Source organism: Salvelinus namaycush, chromosome 34, assembly GCF_016432855.1.
Source record: "Salvelinus namaycush isolate Seneca chromosome 34, SaNama_1.0, whole genome shotgun sequence".
Lineage (NCBI taxonomy): Eukaryota > Metazoa > Chordata > Actinopteri > Salmoniformes > Salmonidae > Salvelinus > Salvelinus namaycush.
The window spans coordinates 23,386,277-23,401,435 of NC_052340.1; the positions used below are offsets into that span (position 1 = coordinate 23,386,277).

At 41.9% G+C, this 15,159-nt stretch overlaps 1 protein-coding gene across 4 annotated transcripts in view; it reads right to left on the minus strand.

The window, feature by feature from the left end:
* The window catches only part of LOC120028293 (rho GTPase-activating protein 32-like), a 52,091-nt gene that overhangs the window by 35,370 nt on the left and 1,562 nt on the right, over positions 1 to 15,159 (minus strand). For 2 of the 4 annotated variants that reach the window (XM_038973486.1, XM_038973485.1), the window contains exon 1: positions 1,305 to 1,339. The exons of 1 other annotated variant lie outside the window; for it this stretch is intronic. In XM_038973486.1, coding sequence (XP_038829414.1) covers positions 1,305 to 1,339 — 35 coding nt within the window. Of the gene's footprint in view, positions 1 to 604; positions 642 to 1,304; positions 1,340 to 15,159 lie in introns of those variants that run through there. One more of the 4 variants, XM_038973487.1, reaches the window with a different exon arrangement.

Consider the following 15,159-nt stretch of genomic DNA (forward strand, 5'->3'; position numbering starts at 1 on the left):
CCTAAATCCTGCACTAATGAAGGCAGCAGCATCTGCTCTTTGGCCAAAAGATGGCTGGCTTGAAAACCCTTGGCTCCAGTGAAAACACAACACTCCTTTTATTGATGGATTATAATGTAGCCAGGGGAAATCGCAAAACCATCTCTCTTGAAACGTCAACACTCTGTTGGCAAGAGTTTGCGGTTCTATAAATTGTGGGTGTGGCTGATATAGTTTTGTACCATCACTGAGGTAACTGGACAATGCTGTGCCACTCTCCCCTATACTGGTGCTGCTGGCAACAAGGGTGACACCTGGTCCTGCCGTGGCTGTGACATTGTTCTCTGAAGTCTCTCTCCCTGGCTCTTTCCCTACCCTCACTGACTCACAGTCTGTCTCCTAGAAAAGAAATAAGGTGTTTGCCGTACTCGTAACTACCGGTACCCAAAACTACACAATTAATCACAACAGCAATACCATTGCCTTAAACAAATCTTAGTTCAGTCACCAGTTTAAGTTGAGAGTGGGGGTATCCATGGCATTTTCCAATTATGTCCCTATTTTACAACTAAAAAAAATTGAGAACCTTTCATAATGTTGCCAAACAAAGACTCAACAAACTTACCTGAGACTCCCTGTCTCTGCCAGTCTGTCCCTGCATATCTGTCCCCAACTCTGCTGTCTGTGTGCCATCTGTTGCCTGCTCTGCCTAATGACATCATTGTGAAACATTTCTATTAGCATTTCACTTCTTTCTTATGAACATTTTATCAACTAGTCTTTGAGATATTAGGCTACTAGGGTTCTTACTTTGCGTTTTGGTGTACTGAAAAATACTCTGATGTCCGTCTTTTTTCTGCCATTTTTCTACCTGGCTGGCTGGCTACACACACACATAGTGTGTAGGTTATTTACAGTAGGAGATGGGCTTCTATCATCTTATCTTCTATCATTCTATATGTGCTTCGATCTAAAAGGTAGCTAGCACATGTGAAACGGATTGCAGTGACAAGAGTTGACAGCTGTATGAGTTCACCATTTACACAACATATGCTGCAACCTTTCGTAATTTTAATATAGTTTGTTTCATATTGGCTGGCTTACAACAATAGCTGAATTTGCAAAGCTAGCGAGCACCAATTCCGTTTCTGTGGTGTTTGCTATAATCTTTGCTACCTGGTTTAATAAAGGTGAAATAAAATAAAATAAAAAAAGTTCACTAGCGACAATTTAGCTTTTGCAACGAGACCATTAAATATATTTAAAACAATGGTAGAAGAGAGTGTAGTTCTGTTCTGTTCAGTTTGGACTTGTTTATCTCTAACCTTATCACAGGGACTTTGAAGCACTCCAGCTGCATGCTGATCTTGGAATAAACTGACGATAGCAAAGATTCCATCTTTGACGACGCCACATAAATGGAATAGGTACTAGCTAGCTTGATGGTTAATGTTTACTTTAGTTTGCGTGCTAGCTCTGCAAATTCAGCTAGTGTGTGTGTGTGAACCCTGCCAACATAAAACAAACATTGCTATGGCCGATTGACTAGATAATGCACGTAACTGACGTGAGGTTTGAGTGCCTTTCACACAGTAGATACGAGCTCTCTTTTACCTTGCCAGCTAAGGAACTGGCAGTGGATCAAACCATTGTGAGGAAAAGGGCGGGGGTCGCAATCATTTGAAACTTAAAAACGCGCTATTAAGTGTCTATAATCAGCATAAGTGCTTTCATTGCGTATTATTAACATTATTGAAATTACATAGTTATGTTAACAGTGATATATTGGGGGGGGGGGACAAATCATATTTTTCCCAGGGTGGGGGGGTCGTGTCCCCCCCGTCCCCCCTGGGATTTTTGCCTATGTGTGTTTGGAATGGTCCTGAAAGGCAGAAACAAACCCTTCATGATGAGTGTTGTTGTGAAGATAGTGTTGTGACAGCCCCCATGAGGAGTGTTGTGACAGCACCCATGATCCATCATCCCTAATACAGCTCTTTATATACAGTCAACAAATAAAAGGAATGCTCTGACAGAGCAAAACACCTCCACACAGCCTTCCAAATCTTTCCATAACTAGCCCTCATGAAAGGCAACGCTGGGAGCTGAACTCACATCTGGTACGATATTAGGCAAACACAGTGCAGTGGTAACCAACCAACCCTGGTCCTGGAGTGCTACGGTATGTGCATTGTGCACTCAAAGTACCTCGGAGTCGGTACACCTCAGCATTAAAACTCCCCAGCCAACCAATACTGAGGTAGTAAAGCAGGAGTTTTCCTCTTCTCCAAGTCAGAAGCTGTAATGATGACCATAGGAGATGTTTGGAGTAAGGAGTAGTAGCTAAATAGATACATCAGGCCAGCCATTACATTACAGGGTAGTATTTTCCCCAAGAGAGCAGGCAGAGGGAGGCAGCCCATTGGCCCATAGACACAGAGTGGTGCTCACTAATGACAGAGTTCCACACAGCCCTCTGACTCAGAAATGTGACCAGCCAGAGACCAAGGCCAAACCAGACCCACAGATCTACTATATTCCACTGTACTCTCACTTCATCTTTCCAATGGCGGCTGTAGCCTTGCTATAGGATCTCCTATCAAACATTATGTGACAATTCTCTTCAAGGTTAGGAGAGTTTGTACACAAATTAAGCGGGAGACCGACACAAAATCACACCAGATGGAAATAACTAACAGGACAGCACCTGAATGTTTTTTCTCCAGCCTGGACCATTCCGGGCCGCAGGCGTGTTCGAGGAGAGCAGGGTTCGGTACACAAATCAGGTTCTCGATAGATCAGGGTCCAAAACAGACAACAGGTAAGTCCAAGTCATACACAGTAAATCCAGCAGATATATGATCACTTTCTCTTTTCAATGGTTCACAGCTCCATGCTCTCCTTTCTTCCTGGTGTGGCTTGACCCCTTATATACGTGAGTCGGCCCCACCTTGCAAGCGTTCCACTTGCTTCTGTGGATTGTAGTTTCTCTCTCTTTTGGGTCAGACATTTTGTGCTTTGTAGTTCCTTATCTGGCCAACCCTTAGTGAGAGGGCAGAGCCCGTTTATTAGTTCTGCCCTCACATATCTGCCATGTATCACTCGGCCCCCTTCTTTGCCACAATTATTACAACAAATATGTACCTAATGAGAGAGGATAGCATGATGACACAAAAAAACAATCAACAATTTATGTGAAGTCCCAAAGCTGTCCTGAATCTCTCCAGGGATAGGCTACATGATTTTGAAGATGAACTAAGTAATACAACAGTTTGCATGTACAGAATGTTTTTACCATTCAGTATAGTCTGGCAATCTGTCACCCATCAGAATGTGTGGTCCAACTTTCTGTTCCTCCAGTAATCTTTTCAAAAGCTCTGTAGGCGACTGCATTGCATTTATTCTATGATCAATTGTAACATGCCTGACCTTGATGATTGTTCAGAATGGAGAATGTTTGTTCGCAGATAAGGGCATCCTGTGCTTCACATTGCTGCGTTGCAGATACACTCAGCACCGCCTTATGGCAACATGACAAGGTACATCCATTCATTTATCCACTAAATATCGATAACATGGCAAAGCTATACAATTTAATGAGGACACAGATGTTTCCTGACATGTTAGCCAATGCCTTACATTTTGTATGTCCCAAATGGCACCCTATTGCCTACATAATGCACTTATTTTGACCAGAGCCCTATGGGCCCTGGTAAAAAAAAAAATAGTGCACTATATAGGGATAGGGTGTAATTTGGGACATTATCTTTACCCCACTTATCTGTCAGTCATGCCAGACTAGCCATAGTAAAACCATCATCCTGCAATGTACAGTAGCGGTAGCTACAAGATATCTTGTTCACCACTTGAAGGAAGTTCTCCATTTCTGCTGCAAGGAGATAAAAACAGCTCTGATCTGGCTTTGACGGCTCTGGCCTACATGGTATTCTAGGAAAACTAGGGCAGCCTATGCAATTCTGCATGCCATTTATGAAACCTGTATTAGAATTCATGGACTGGTGTGATGAATTGATGCCCACACATTATCTCTAAGAGAAGAATTTCATGCCATAAGCCTCTGAAGCGTCACACTCACATGTTAACCTAATGCATTTGCTACAGTGCTGTACGCATTTAGGCCAAAAGCTTTAAGACACTATATATACACACACACACACACAAATGTATGGACACCCCTTCAAATTGACTCTTTCAGCCACATCCGTTGCTGACAGATGTATTAAAAATCAAGCACACAGCCATGCAATCTCCATAGACAAGCATTGGCAGTAGAATGGCCTTACTGAAGAGCTCAGTGACTTTCAATGTAGCAACATCATAGGATGCCACCTTTCCAACAAGTCAGTCAGTAACATTTCTGCCATTAAGTGGAAACGTCTAGGAGCAGCTCAGCCGTGAAGTGGTAGGCCACACAAGCTCATAGAACGGGATCACCGAGTGCTGAAGCACATAGATATCGTGTACTCGGTTGCAACACTCAATACCGAGTTCCAAACTGCCTCTGGAAGCAACATCAGCACAATAACTGTTCATCTGGAGCTTCATGAAATGGGTTTCCATGACCGAGTAGCCACACACAAGCCTGGAAGTGGTGTAAAGCTTGACGCCATTTGACTCTGGAGTGTTGTGGACTCATGCTTCACCATCTGGCAGTCCAACGAACAAATCTGGGGTTGGCGGATGCCAGGAGAACGCTATCTGCCCCAATGCATAGTGCCAACTGTAAAGTTTGTTGGAGGAGGAATAATGATCTGGGCTGTTTTTCATGGTTCATACTAGGCCCCTTTGTTCCAGTGAAGGGAAATCTTAACGCTACAGCATACAATGACATTCGAGACGATTCTGGCCTTACTGTTGCCATTCTTTGTGGCAACAGTTTGGGGAAGGCCCTTTTCTGTTTGTATTTCAGGGCCTCCCGAGTGGCGCAGTGGTCTAAGGCACTGCATCGCAGTGCTAGCTGTGCCACTAGAGATTCTGGGTTCGAGTCCAGGCTGTCGCAGCTGGCTGCGAAAGGGGGACCCATGGGGCGGTGCATAATTGGCCCAGAACCATCTGGATTAGGGGAGGGTTTGGCCGACAGGGATGTCCTTGTCCCATCGCACACTAGCGACTACTATGGCGGGCGGGGCGCAGTGCACGCTGACATGGTCACCAGGTGTACAGTGTTTCCTCCGACACATTGGTGCGGCTGGCTTTCGGCTTAAGTGGGCATTGTGTCAAGAAGCAGTGCGGCTTGGCTGGGTCGTGTTTCGGAGGACGCACCTCTCTCGAGTCCGTACGGGAGTTGCAGCGATAAGACAAGACTAACTACCAATTGGATACCATGAAATTGGGGAGAAAAAGAAAACGGTATTTCGAGATTGGTGTGGAAGAACTTGACTGGCCTGCACAGAGCACTGACGTCAACCCCATCGAACACCTTTGGGATGAATTGGAATGCCGACTGCGAGCCAGGCCTAATCGCCCAACATAGTGCCCAACCTCACTAATGCTCTTGTGGCTGAATGGGAGCAAGTCCCCGCAGCAATGTTCCAACATCTAGTGAAAAGCCTTCCCAGGAGAGTAGAGGCTGTTATAGCAAAGGGGGGGACCAACTCCATATTAATGCCCATGATTTTGGAATGAGATGTTCGACGAGCAGGGGCCCACATACTTTTGGTCATGATGTGTATGTAGTGTTTTATATCTAAAGTGAGAGGCTAAGGGAGCTGCTGGGAAGAGAGAAATTACTGTTGTTTCACCTCATACTGTTATGTTATTGAGTGTCTCTGGGGTCACTGAGCAGCCCCCACCCAGACAACTGAGCAACACACACACGGGTGTAGGCAGTACTGTATTCGTCAACAACATCTTCATGGGTTTTGATAGAGGCGCTCCCAGTGTAATGTTTCCATCTGACTGTTGAGGGGAAAGTTTAACGCTCTCATGCGGTTAATAAAGCTAGTCAAAGTGGAGAAGGCCTGGGGTTGCTATGGCAACCTGCCGGTTGTGAGCCACTCATCTGCTCTGCTCGACTGATGAGGTAGCAGGAAGAGGAAATGAAACTATGATGACAAAACTGTACAGTACAATACAAGAGATTGAACAATGACAGATATTTCACGAGATGTATAAATGTGAAGCATCCGCTTGGAGTTTCCACTCACTACCAAATATGATAGTGAGAGGGAGCCCACTGTCCGGCAGTGGGAGAAGATGGAACTAAATTGATTTATTTTTAATCTCTTTGTTAGGATGGAGTGCAAATGCGAATTGAGTTATTGTACACGCGCATTTCACAGATGAGGCGTTCCCCAACGGAAATATGCAGACGCTGCTAGATCGCGCCAATAGGATCTCACAAGCTCATGCTTGGCTCTGCCCACCTCCTTGCCTGTACTGCCCAATTTTACTAATTTGTTCCGATTGAAAGCGGCAGGATGTGATCTGTCTTGGTTTAGTTATAAAAAATCTTTGACAATACTGTACTATAACGACAATACTTTATACAGTACGGTGGTGATTGTTTTTATGGGCTTAAAAACCTGATTAATGCTTTTTTCAAGGGGAGAATCATACAATTCTATAATCTGATGTACATTTACTACAGTAGGATTAATTTTGTTTCATCTCATGATGAATTCCATAGCTGTATAAATCATGTGTCCCATTACACACACACAAAATGAGGCTTAGACATAGTATAAAGTTCATAGACTATACTCTGTCCAAAAAATACAGGCAGATGCAATAAACGAGAATAAGAAACTGGGTCCTTTGTTGAAAGTATGTAAATGAATTAATTTCACTGTAAGCCTAGTTCAAATGTAATCAGTTAGGTACGTGAGAAGAATTCTTTAAGCTTAGTTGACATACACTACCGTTCAAAAGTTTAGCATCACTTAAAAATGTCCTTGTTTTTGAAAGAAAAGCAAAAAAGTGTCCATTAAAATAACATCAAATTGATCAGAAATACAGTGTAGACATTGTTAATGTTGTAAATGACTATTATAGCTGGAAACGGCTGATTTTTTATGAAATATCTACATAAGCGTACAGAGGCCCATTATCAGCATTACAGAGGCCCATTACTCCAGTGTTCTAATGGCACGTTATGTTAGCTAATCCAAGTGTATCATTTTAAAAAGGCTAATTGATCATTAGAAAACCCGTTTGCAATTATGTTAGCACAGCTGAAACCTGTTGTTCTGATTAAAGAAGCAATACAACTGGCCTTCTTTAGATTAGTTGAGTATCTGGAGCATCAGCATTTGTGGGTTCTATTACAGGCTCAAAATGGCCAGAAACAAAGAACTTTCTTCTGAAACTCGTCAGTCTATTCTTGTTCTGAGAAATGAAGGCGATTCCATGCGAGAAACTGCCAAGAAACTGAAGATCTCGTACAACGCTGTGTACGACTTTCTTCACAGAACGGCGCAAACTGGCTTTAACCAGTACATTAGTGTGTCTAGTTTGAGAAACAGACGTCTCACAAGTCCTCAACTGGCAGCTTCATTAAACAGTACCCGCAAAACAGTCTCAATGTCAACAGTGAAGAGGCGACTCTGGGATGCTGAGTTCAGAGTTCCTCTGTCCAGTGTCTGTTCTCTTGCCCATGATAATATTTTCTTGTTATTGGCCAGTCTGAGATATGGCTTTTTCTTTGCAACTCTGCCTAGATATAATTTACAGAGATTCTACCTTTTTTATAAATTATTGTTTTTTATAAATTTGTATATTTGAGTTTAACCATAATATTTGGTGTAATATTTGTTCTATTTTTTTCTGGTGGATTAAACAGTAATTGCAACCAACTTTCTATGGCTTGTTTTAAAAATAGTGATATTTTTGGAGATTATTTCATTTTCAAATAACCAAAAGTAAGAGGTTGTAATCTGATTAAAGGGAAAAGGACCATTCTTGAACAGGGGGTGAGACATTGTTACTAATCTGCTTGAGAACTAGTTCGTATTTAAGTATAACTTCTGTATGACTGAAGCCTTTAGTGAGAGGTCTAATGCATTAATATTTAATAATTTCTGCCCTCCGTATTCATATTCATTATATAAAAATGGGCCCGTTTCATTTTGTCAGGCTTGCCAATCCAAATAAAATGTAATATTTTACTCATATAATTTAAAAAACAAGTCGCTAGGTGTAGGCAAGGCCATAAGCAAATAAGTAAACTGGGATATGACTAAAGGGGTGATTTTCCCACAAATAGACAGGTATTTTCCTTTCCACGGTAGCAAGATCTTATCTATTTTTGCTAACTTTCTATGAAAATGTATTGAAATGAGATGATTTCTTTCTTTCGAGATATGAATATCGAGTATGTCCTTATCACCGTCAGACCATTTTATTGGTCAACTGTACGGTAATGGAAAAGTTTATATTTTAGTGATCCAATACGTAATATAGTAAATGTAGCATAATTTGGTTGTAATCTAGAGAGGGTAGAAAAAGTAGATCATCTATGAGGCTGTGGAGGGATCGAAATTGTGGATTTAAAAGAAAACATGAATCATCAGCGTACAATGACACCTTTGTTTTTAAGCCCTGGATTTCTAGGCCCTTGATATAAATTGTTGGATCTGATTTTAATAGCTAACATTTCGATGGCCATAATAAATAGATATGCCGACAGTGGACAACCTTATTTTACGTCAACAGTTTAATACTTTGAGAAGTAGACATTATTTACTATTTTAAAACCTAGGGTTACTATACATAACTTTAACCCATTGTATAAGAGATTCTCCAAAATGTAACTATTCCAGGCATTTATATATAAATTCCTGTCGTACTTTATCAAAAGCCTTTTCAAAGTCAGCTACGAATACCAGGCCTTGCTTCCCCGATTTTTCATAGTGTTTTATTGTTTCCAGTACTTGTCTTATTATCTCCAATGTATTGTCCATGTAAAAAACCTGTCTGATTAGGATTAATAATATCCGACAATATTTTTTTTAATTGTTTCCCGGATTTAAAAGGCTTTAATTGCATAAGTCTTTCTGTACAGCTGTTAATTTTACATTATTAATAGGGAAAAAATCCTTACAGGTTAGTGGAGATGGAGACTGACTCGTTGTTGGGTGGCTTTTGACAATTTCTTTGAACTCCTCATGTTTTACTCAGTGCCTTGGTTTCCATCTAATTGATGACAAATTTCATGTGAATATTTAAAAAAATCTGCATAAAGAAAAATGGGCACATTTTCCCACCAGGGGTGTTTCCACCAAACTGGTGACATGGTTGATGCTTGACTGCATCGACCAGAATTGTCACCAGAATAAGACCCTCAATATTTGTTGGAAATGAGCATCAAGCTCATCACTTTCACCACCCTGTGAAGTTCATTTCATCTGTAGCCTAATAAAGTGCATGGTTTTCCAAGTCGTAGCAGGAGGACCACACCATATCATTGCTCGACTCCAAACTTACTTCGATATGATGGTTATTACTAGGGATGCACGATATATCGGTGAACATATCGGAATCGGATGATATTAGCTAAAAATGCCAACATCGGTATCGGTCCGATTTCTAGTTTAACGCAGATGTTAAAAACCGATGTCAAAGCTACTGTGCATACCTTTATAACGTAGGTACATGGCGTAATGACGCAACGTAAAATGTTGCGCTACACGTACAACACAGCATTCATAACCTAGCCCACGTCTGCTGTGTGGATTGAGCAGACAACAAGTCGATCAGTCATTTGAAAGAGTAAGAACATTTTAGTGAGACAACTAAAAGGCTAAATCCATTAAAGCCAAGATAATGAATTCATTGCCCTTGAAAATCAACCGTACTCTGTCGTGAGCGATGTTGGCTTTCGCCGACTGGTCGAGCACCGGTACACACTACTAAGTGCGCTATTTTTCAGATGTTGCCCTACCGAAGTTACACAGTAATAGCGTCACTGCTATTAGCTTCACGACATACATACATACATACATACTATGGAACGCCGTTTGGGTCTTTGCGTGTCAAAAAAGATACAGTAGCACTGTCAAAGCTGTACAAAAAATTCTGCAAACAAGCAAACACCTGCCACGAACGATGTGTTTACAATACCGCATTGGTAATAAAGCATCATTTGTTCGACCGCAACTTCTGGGGTAGCTAGCTTTAGCTTGGTACCTAGCTAGCACCAATACAACCAGCCTGAAAACAATGACCAGTAGAAACTGCAATCATTTTCATTATTCTTAGCAGTGATTTAAGAATCCTTGTGAGTAAGTATTAGCTAAGTTGCCACTTGTTGTTCGCCTACTGAAATTGAAAATAAATAGCTAGCCAGCTACTTAACCTTGTTTCCCAAAGATAACGTTATAAGCAGCCAGCTAGATTCATCTGGCTAATGAGGCGCGACCGGACCGCGTTGTGTTGTGAAGCTAGCCACAATAAGGATTAGGCACAATACTGGAATTTGCAGTTTGGCTTCAAAATAAAAGTATGTCATTGAAGGTGATGCAAATTAATACAAAGAGTAGAATTATGCCGTACTTGTATTTTGAAGGCTAACCCTTATTGTGGCTTGCTTCATATAGATGGGACCAACCACCATTAATCAAATAAGAACTGTCTTATAAATTAGGGTTATTTTAGATGTTGACACCTAGCTATATAGTTAGCTAGCTAACAATAGCTACTGAAACAGACTGTCGTTTTGCTATGTTTTTGGGGAAGAACATTGTTTGCATCCATGAGCTAGCTAGCTTTTTTTTATGACCAGCACTGTAGGTGTGGAAGACAACTTTACCAGCATCATAGCATACGTATCGATGAATCGTTGTGACATATGAAATACAAGTGTAAGTGTAATAACTACGAAAAATGTAATGAACGCGTTAAATTATCATATTCAGGTCCTGATTGGTCAAATAGCGTTATTTGACGTGTATCTTTTTAGACACTCAAAGACCCAAACGGCGTTCCATAGAAATTCTGGTTGAGAATGAAACGACTGAACAACGAAACAGCACAGCAAGTAAGTGAAAGAAATAGGTTTTGATTATGTTTTACTGGTAATGGGGACATATGTAAATTCCACCAAAATAACCTTTTGGTCAGTGTGGTGTGTGTGTGTGTAACCTTTATTTAACGAGGCAAGTCAGTTATTAAGAACAAATTCTTATTTTCAATGACGGCCCGGACGATGCTGGGCCAATTGTGCGCTGCCCTATGGGACTCACAATCACGTCCGGATGTGATACAGCCTGGATTCGAACCAGGAACTGTAGTGATGCCTCTTGCACTGAGATGCAGTGCCTTAGACCGCTAAGTCCATGTGTGTGTTTTAACTATACTAGAATGCTTAAAAGGCCACTAAAATTTTAAGTATTGGGTTTTTTGGCAAGGAAAATATTGGATATCGGTATCAGCCAAAAATGTCATATGGGTGACATTTATTACATTGGATTTGGAAAGTACTCCGACTCCATCCCTTTTTCCACATTTTGTTATGTTACAGCCTTATTCAAAATGTACTAAATTGTTTTACTCAGTCTACACACAATACCTCATAATGACAAAGCGAAAACAGGGTTTTAGAAATGTTTGCACATTTTTTATAAATACCTTATTTACATAGGTATTCAGACCCTTTGCTATGATACTCGAAATTGAGCTCAGGTGCATCCTGTTTCTATTGATAATCCTTGAAATGTTTCTACAACTTGGAGTCCACCTGTGGTCAATTATATTGACTGGACATGCAAAAACAGGTTTAGAAAAAACTGAAATATCACATTTACATAAGTATTCAGATCCTTTACTCAGTACTTAGCTGCCAAAGGTGCTTCAGCAATTACAGCCTCGAGTCCTCTCGGATATGACGCTACAAGCTTGGAACACCTGTATTTGAGGATTTCTCCCATTTTTCTCTGCAGATCCTCTCAAGCTCTGTCACGTTGGATGGGGAGCGTCGCTGCACAGCTATTTTCAAGTCTTTCCAGAAATGTTTGATTGGGTTCAAGTCCGGGCTCTGGACATTGAGACTTGTCCCGAAGCCACTCCTGCGTTGTCTTGGCTGTGTGCTTAGGGTAGTTGTCCTTTTGGAAGGTGAACCTTCACCCCAGTCTGAGGTCCTGAGCACTCTGGAGCAGGTTTTCATCAAGGAGCTCTGTACTTTGCTCCATTCATCTTTTCCTCGATCCTGACGAGTCTCCCAGTCCCTGCCACTGAAAAACATCCCCACAGCATGATGCTGCCACCACGCTTCACCGTAGGGATGGTGCCAGGTTTCCTCCAGACGTTGCGCTTGGCATTCAAGCCAAAGAGTTCAATCAGAGTCCTTTCAATCTTGTTTCTCATTCTCAGAGTCCTTTAGGTATCTTTTGGCAAACTTTGCGGGCTGTCATGTACCTTTTACTGAGGACTGCCTTCCATCTGGCCACTCTACCATAAAATGCCTGATTGGTGAAGTGCTGCAGAGATTGTTGTCCTTCTGGAAGGTTCTCCCATCTCCATAGAAGAACTCTTGAGCTCTGTCAGAGTGACCATCAGGTTCTTGGTCACCTCACTGTCCCTTCGCTCACGATTGCTCAGTTTGGACGGGCGGCCAGCTCTAGGAAGAGTCTTGGTGGTTCCAAACTTCTTCTATTTAAGAATGATGGAGGCCACTGTGTTCTTGGGGACCTTCAATGCTTCAGAAATATTTTATTACCCCTCCCCAGATCTGTGCCTCGACACAATCCTGTCTTGGAGCTCTAAGGACAATTCCTTGGACCTCATGGTTTGTTTTTTTGCTCTAACATACACTGTCAACTGTGGAACCATAAATAGACAGATGTGCCTTTCCAAATCATGTCCAAACAATTTAATTTACCACAGGTGGACCAAGTTGTAGAAAATCTCAAGGATGATCAATAGAAACAGGATGCACCGGAGTTCAATTTCAAGTCTCATAGCAAAGTGTCTGAATACTTATGTAAATAAGGTATGTTTTTTTTTTATATACATTTGCAAACATTTCTATAAACTTGTTTTTGATTTGTCATTATGGGGTATTGTGTGTAGATTGATGAGGGAAATGTTTTATTGAATCCATTTTAGAATAAGGCTGTGACGTAACAAAATGTGGAAAACGTCAAGGGGTCTATATACTTTGCACTGTATATCAATATCTGCACATACAGGAGTTTCCAATTATACAAAAAAAATGTGAAATGTAAAAATAAAATAAAAACCTTTATTTAACCAGATAGGCCAGTTGAGAACAAGTTCTCATTTACAACTGCGACCTGGCCAAGATAAAGCAAAGCAGTGCGACACAAACTACAGAGTTACACATGGAATAAACAAACGTACAGTCAATAACACAATAGAAAAGTCTATATACAGTGTGTGCAAATGAAGTAAAATTAGGGAGGTAAGGCAATAAATAGGCCATAGTGGCAAAACAATAACAATTTAGCAATTAAACACTGGAGTGATAGATGAGCAGAAGATGAATGTGCAAGTAGAGATACTGGGGTGCAATGGAGAAGAAAAAAAAATAATAATAAAGGAAATGAGGTAGTTGGGTGGGCTATTTACAGATGGGCTATGTACAGGTGCAATGATCTGTAAGCTGCTCTGACAGCTGATGCTTAAAGTTAGTGAGGGAGATATGAGTCTCCAGCTTTAGTGATTTCTGCAATTCGTTCCAGTCATTGGCAGCAGAGAACTGGAAGGAAAGGCGGCCAAAGGAGGAGTTGGCTTTGGGGGTGACCAGTGAAATATACCTGCTGGAGCGTGTGCTACGAGTAGGTGCTGCTATGGTGACCAGTGAGCTGAGATAAGGCAGGGCTTTACCTAGCAAAGACTTGTAGATGACCTGGAACCAGTGGGTTTGGCGACGAATATGAAGCGAGGGCCAGCCAACGAGAGCATACAGGTCACAGCAGTGGGTAGTATATGGGCATTGGTGACAAAACGGATGGCACTGGGATAGACTGCATCCAATTTGCTGAGTAGGGTGTTGGAGGCTATTTTGTAAATGACATCGCCGAAGTCAAGGATCGGTAGGATAGTCAGTTTTACGAGGGTATATTTGGCAGCATGAGTGAAGGAGGCTTTGTTGCGAAATAGGAAGACGATTCTAGATTTAATTTTGGAATGGAGATGGTTAATGTGAGTCTGGAAGGAGAGTTTACAATCTAACCAGACACCTAGGTACTTGTAGTTGTCCACATATTCTAAGTCAGAACCATCCAGAGTAGTGATGCTAGACGGGCAGGCAGGTGCGGGCAACGATCGGTTGAAGAGCATGCATTTTGTTTTACTTGTATTAAAGATCAGTTGGAGGACACGGAAGGAGAGTTGTATGGCATTGAAGCTCGTCTGGAGGTTTGTTAACACAGTGTTCAAAGAAGGGCCAGAAGTATACAGAATGGTGTCGTCTGCGTAGAGGGTGGATCAGATAATCACCAGCAGCAAGAGCGACATCATTGATGTATACAGAGAAAAGAGTCAGCCCGAGAATTGAACCCTGTGGCACCCCCATAGAGACCGCCAGCGGTACGGACAACAGGCCCTCCGATTTGACACACTGATCTCTGTCTGAGAAGTAGTTGGTGAACCAGGCGAGGCAGTCATTTGAGAAACCAAGGCTGTTGAGTCTGCCGATAAGAATGTGGTGATTGACAGAGTCGAAAGCCTTGGCCAGGTTGATTCATACAGCTGCAAAGTATTGTCTTTTATCGATGGTGGTTATGATATCGTTTAGGACCTTGAGCGTGGCTGAGGTGCACCCATGACCAGCTCGGAAACCAGATTGCATAGCGGAGAAGGTACGGTGGGATTTCAAATGGTCGGTGATCTGTTTGTTAACTTGGCTTTCGAAGACCTTAGAAAGGCAGGGTAGGATGGATATAGGTCTGTAACAGTTTGGGTCTAGGGTGTCTCCCCCTTTGAAGAGGGGGATGACCGCGGCAGCTTTCCAATCTTTAGGGATCTCAGACGATATGAAAGAGGTTTAATAGGGGTTGCAACAATTGCGGCAGATAATTTTAGAAAGAGAGGGTTCAGATTGTATAGCCCAGCTGATTTATGGTTGTCCAGATTTTGCAGCTCTTTCAGAACATCAGCTATCTGGATTTGGGTGAAAGAGAAATGGGGGGGGGGCTTGAGCAAGTTGCTGCGGGGGATGCAGAGCTGTTGACTGGGGTAGGGGTAGCCAGGTGGAAAGCA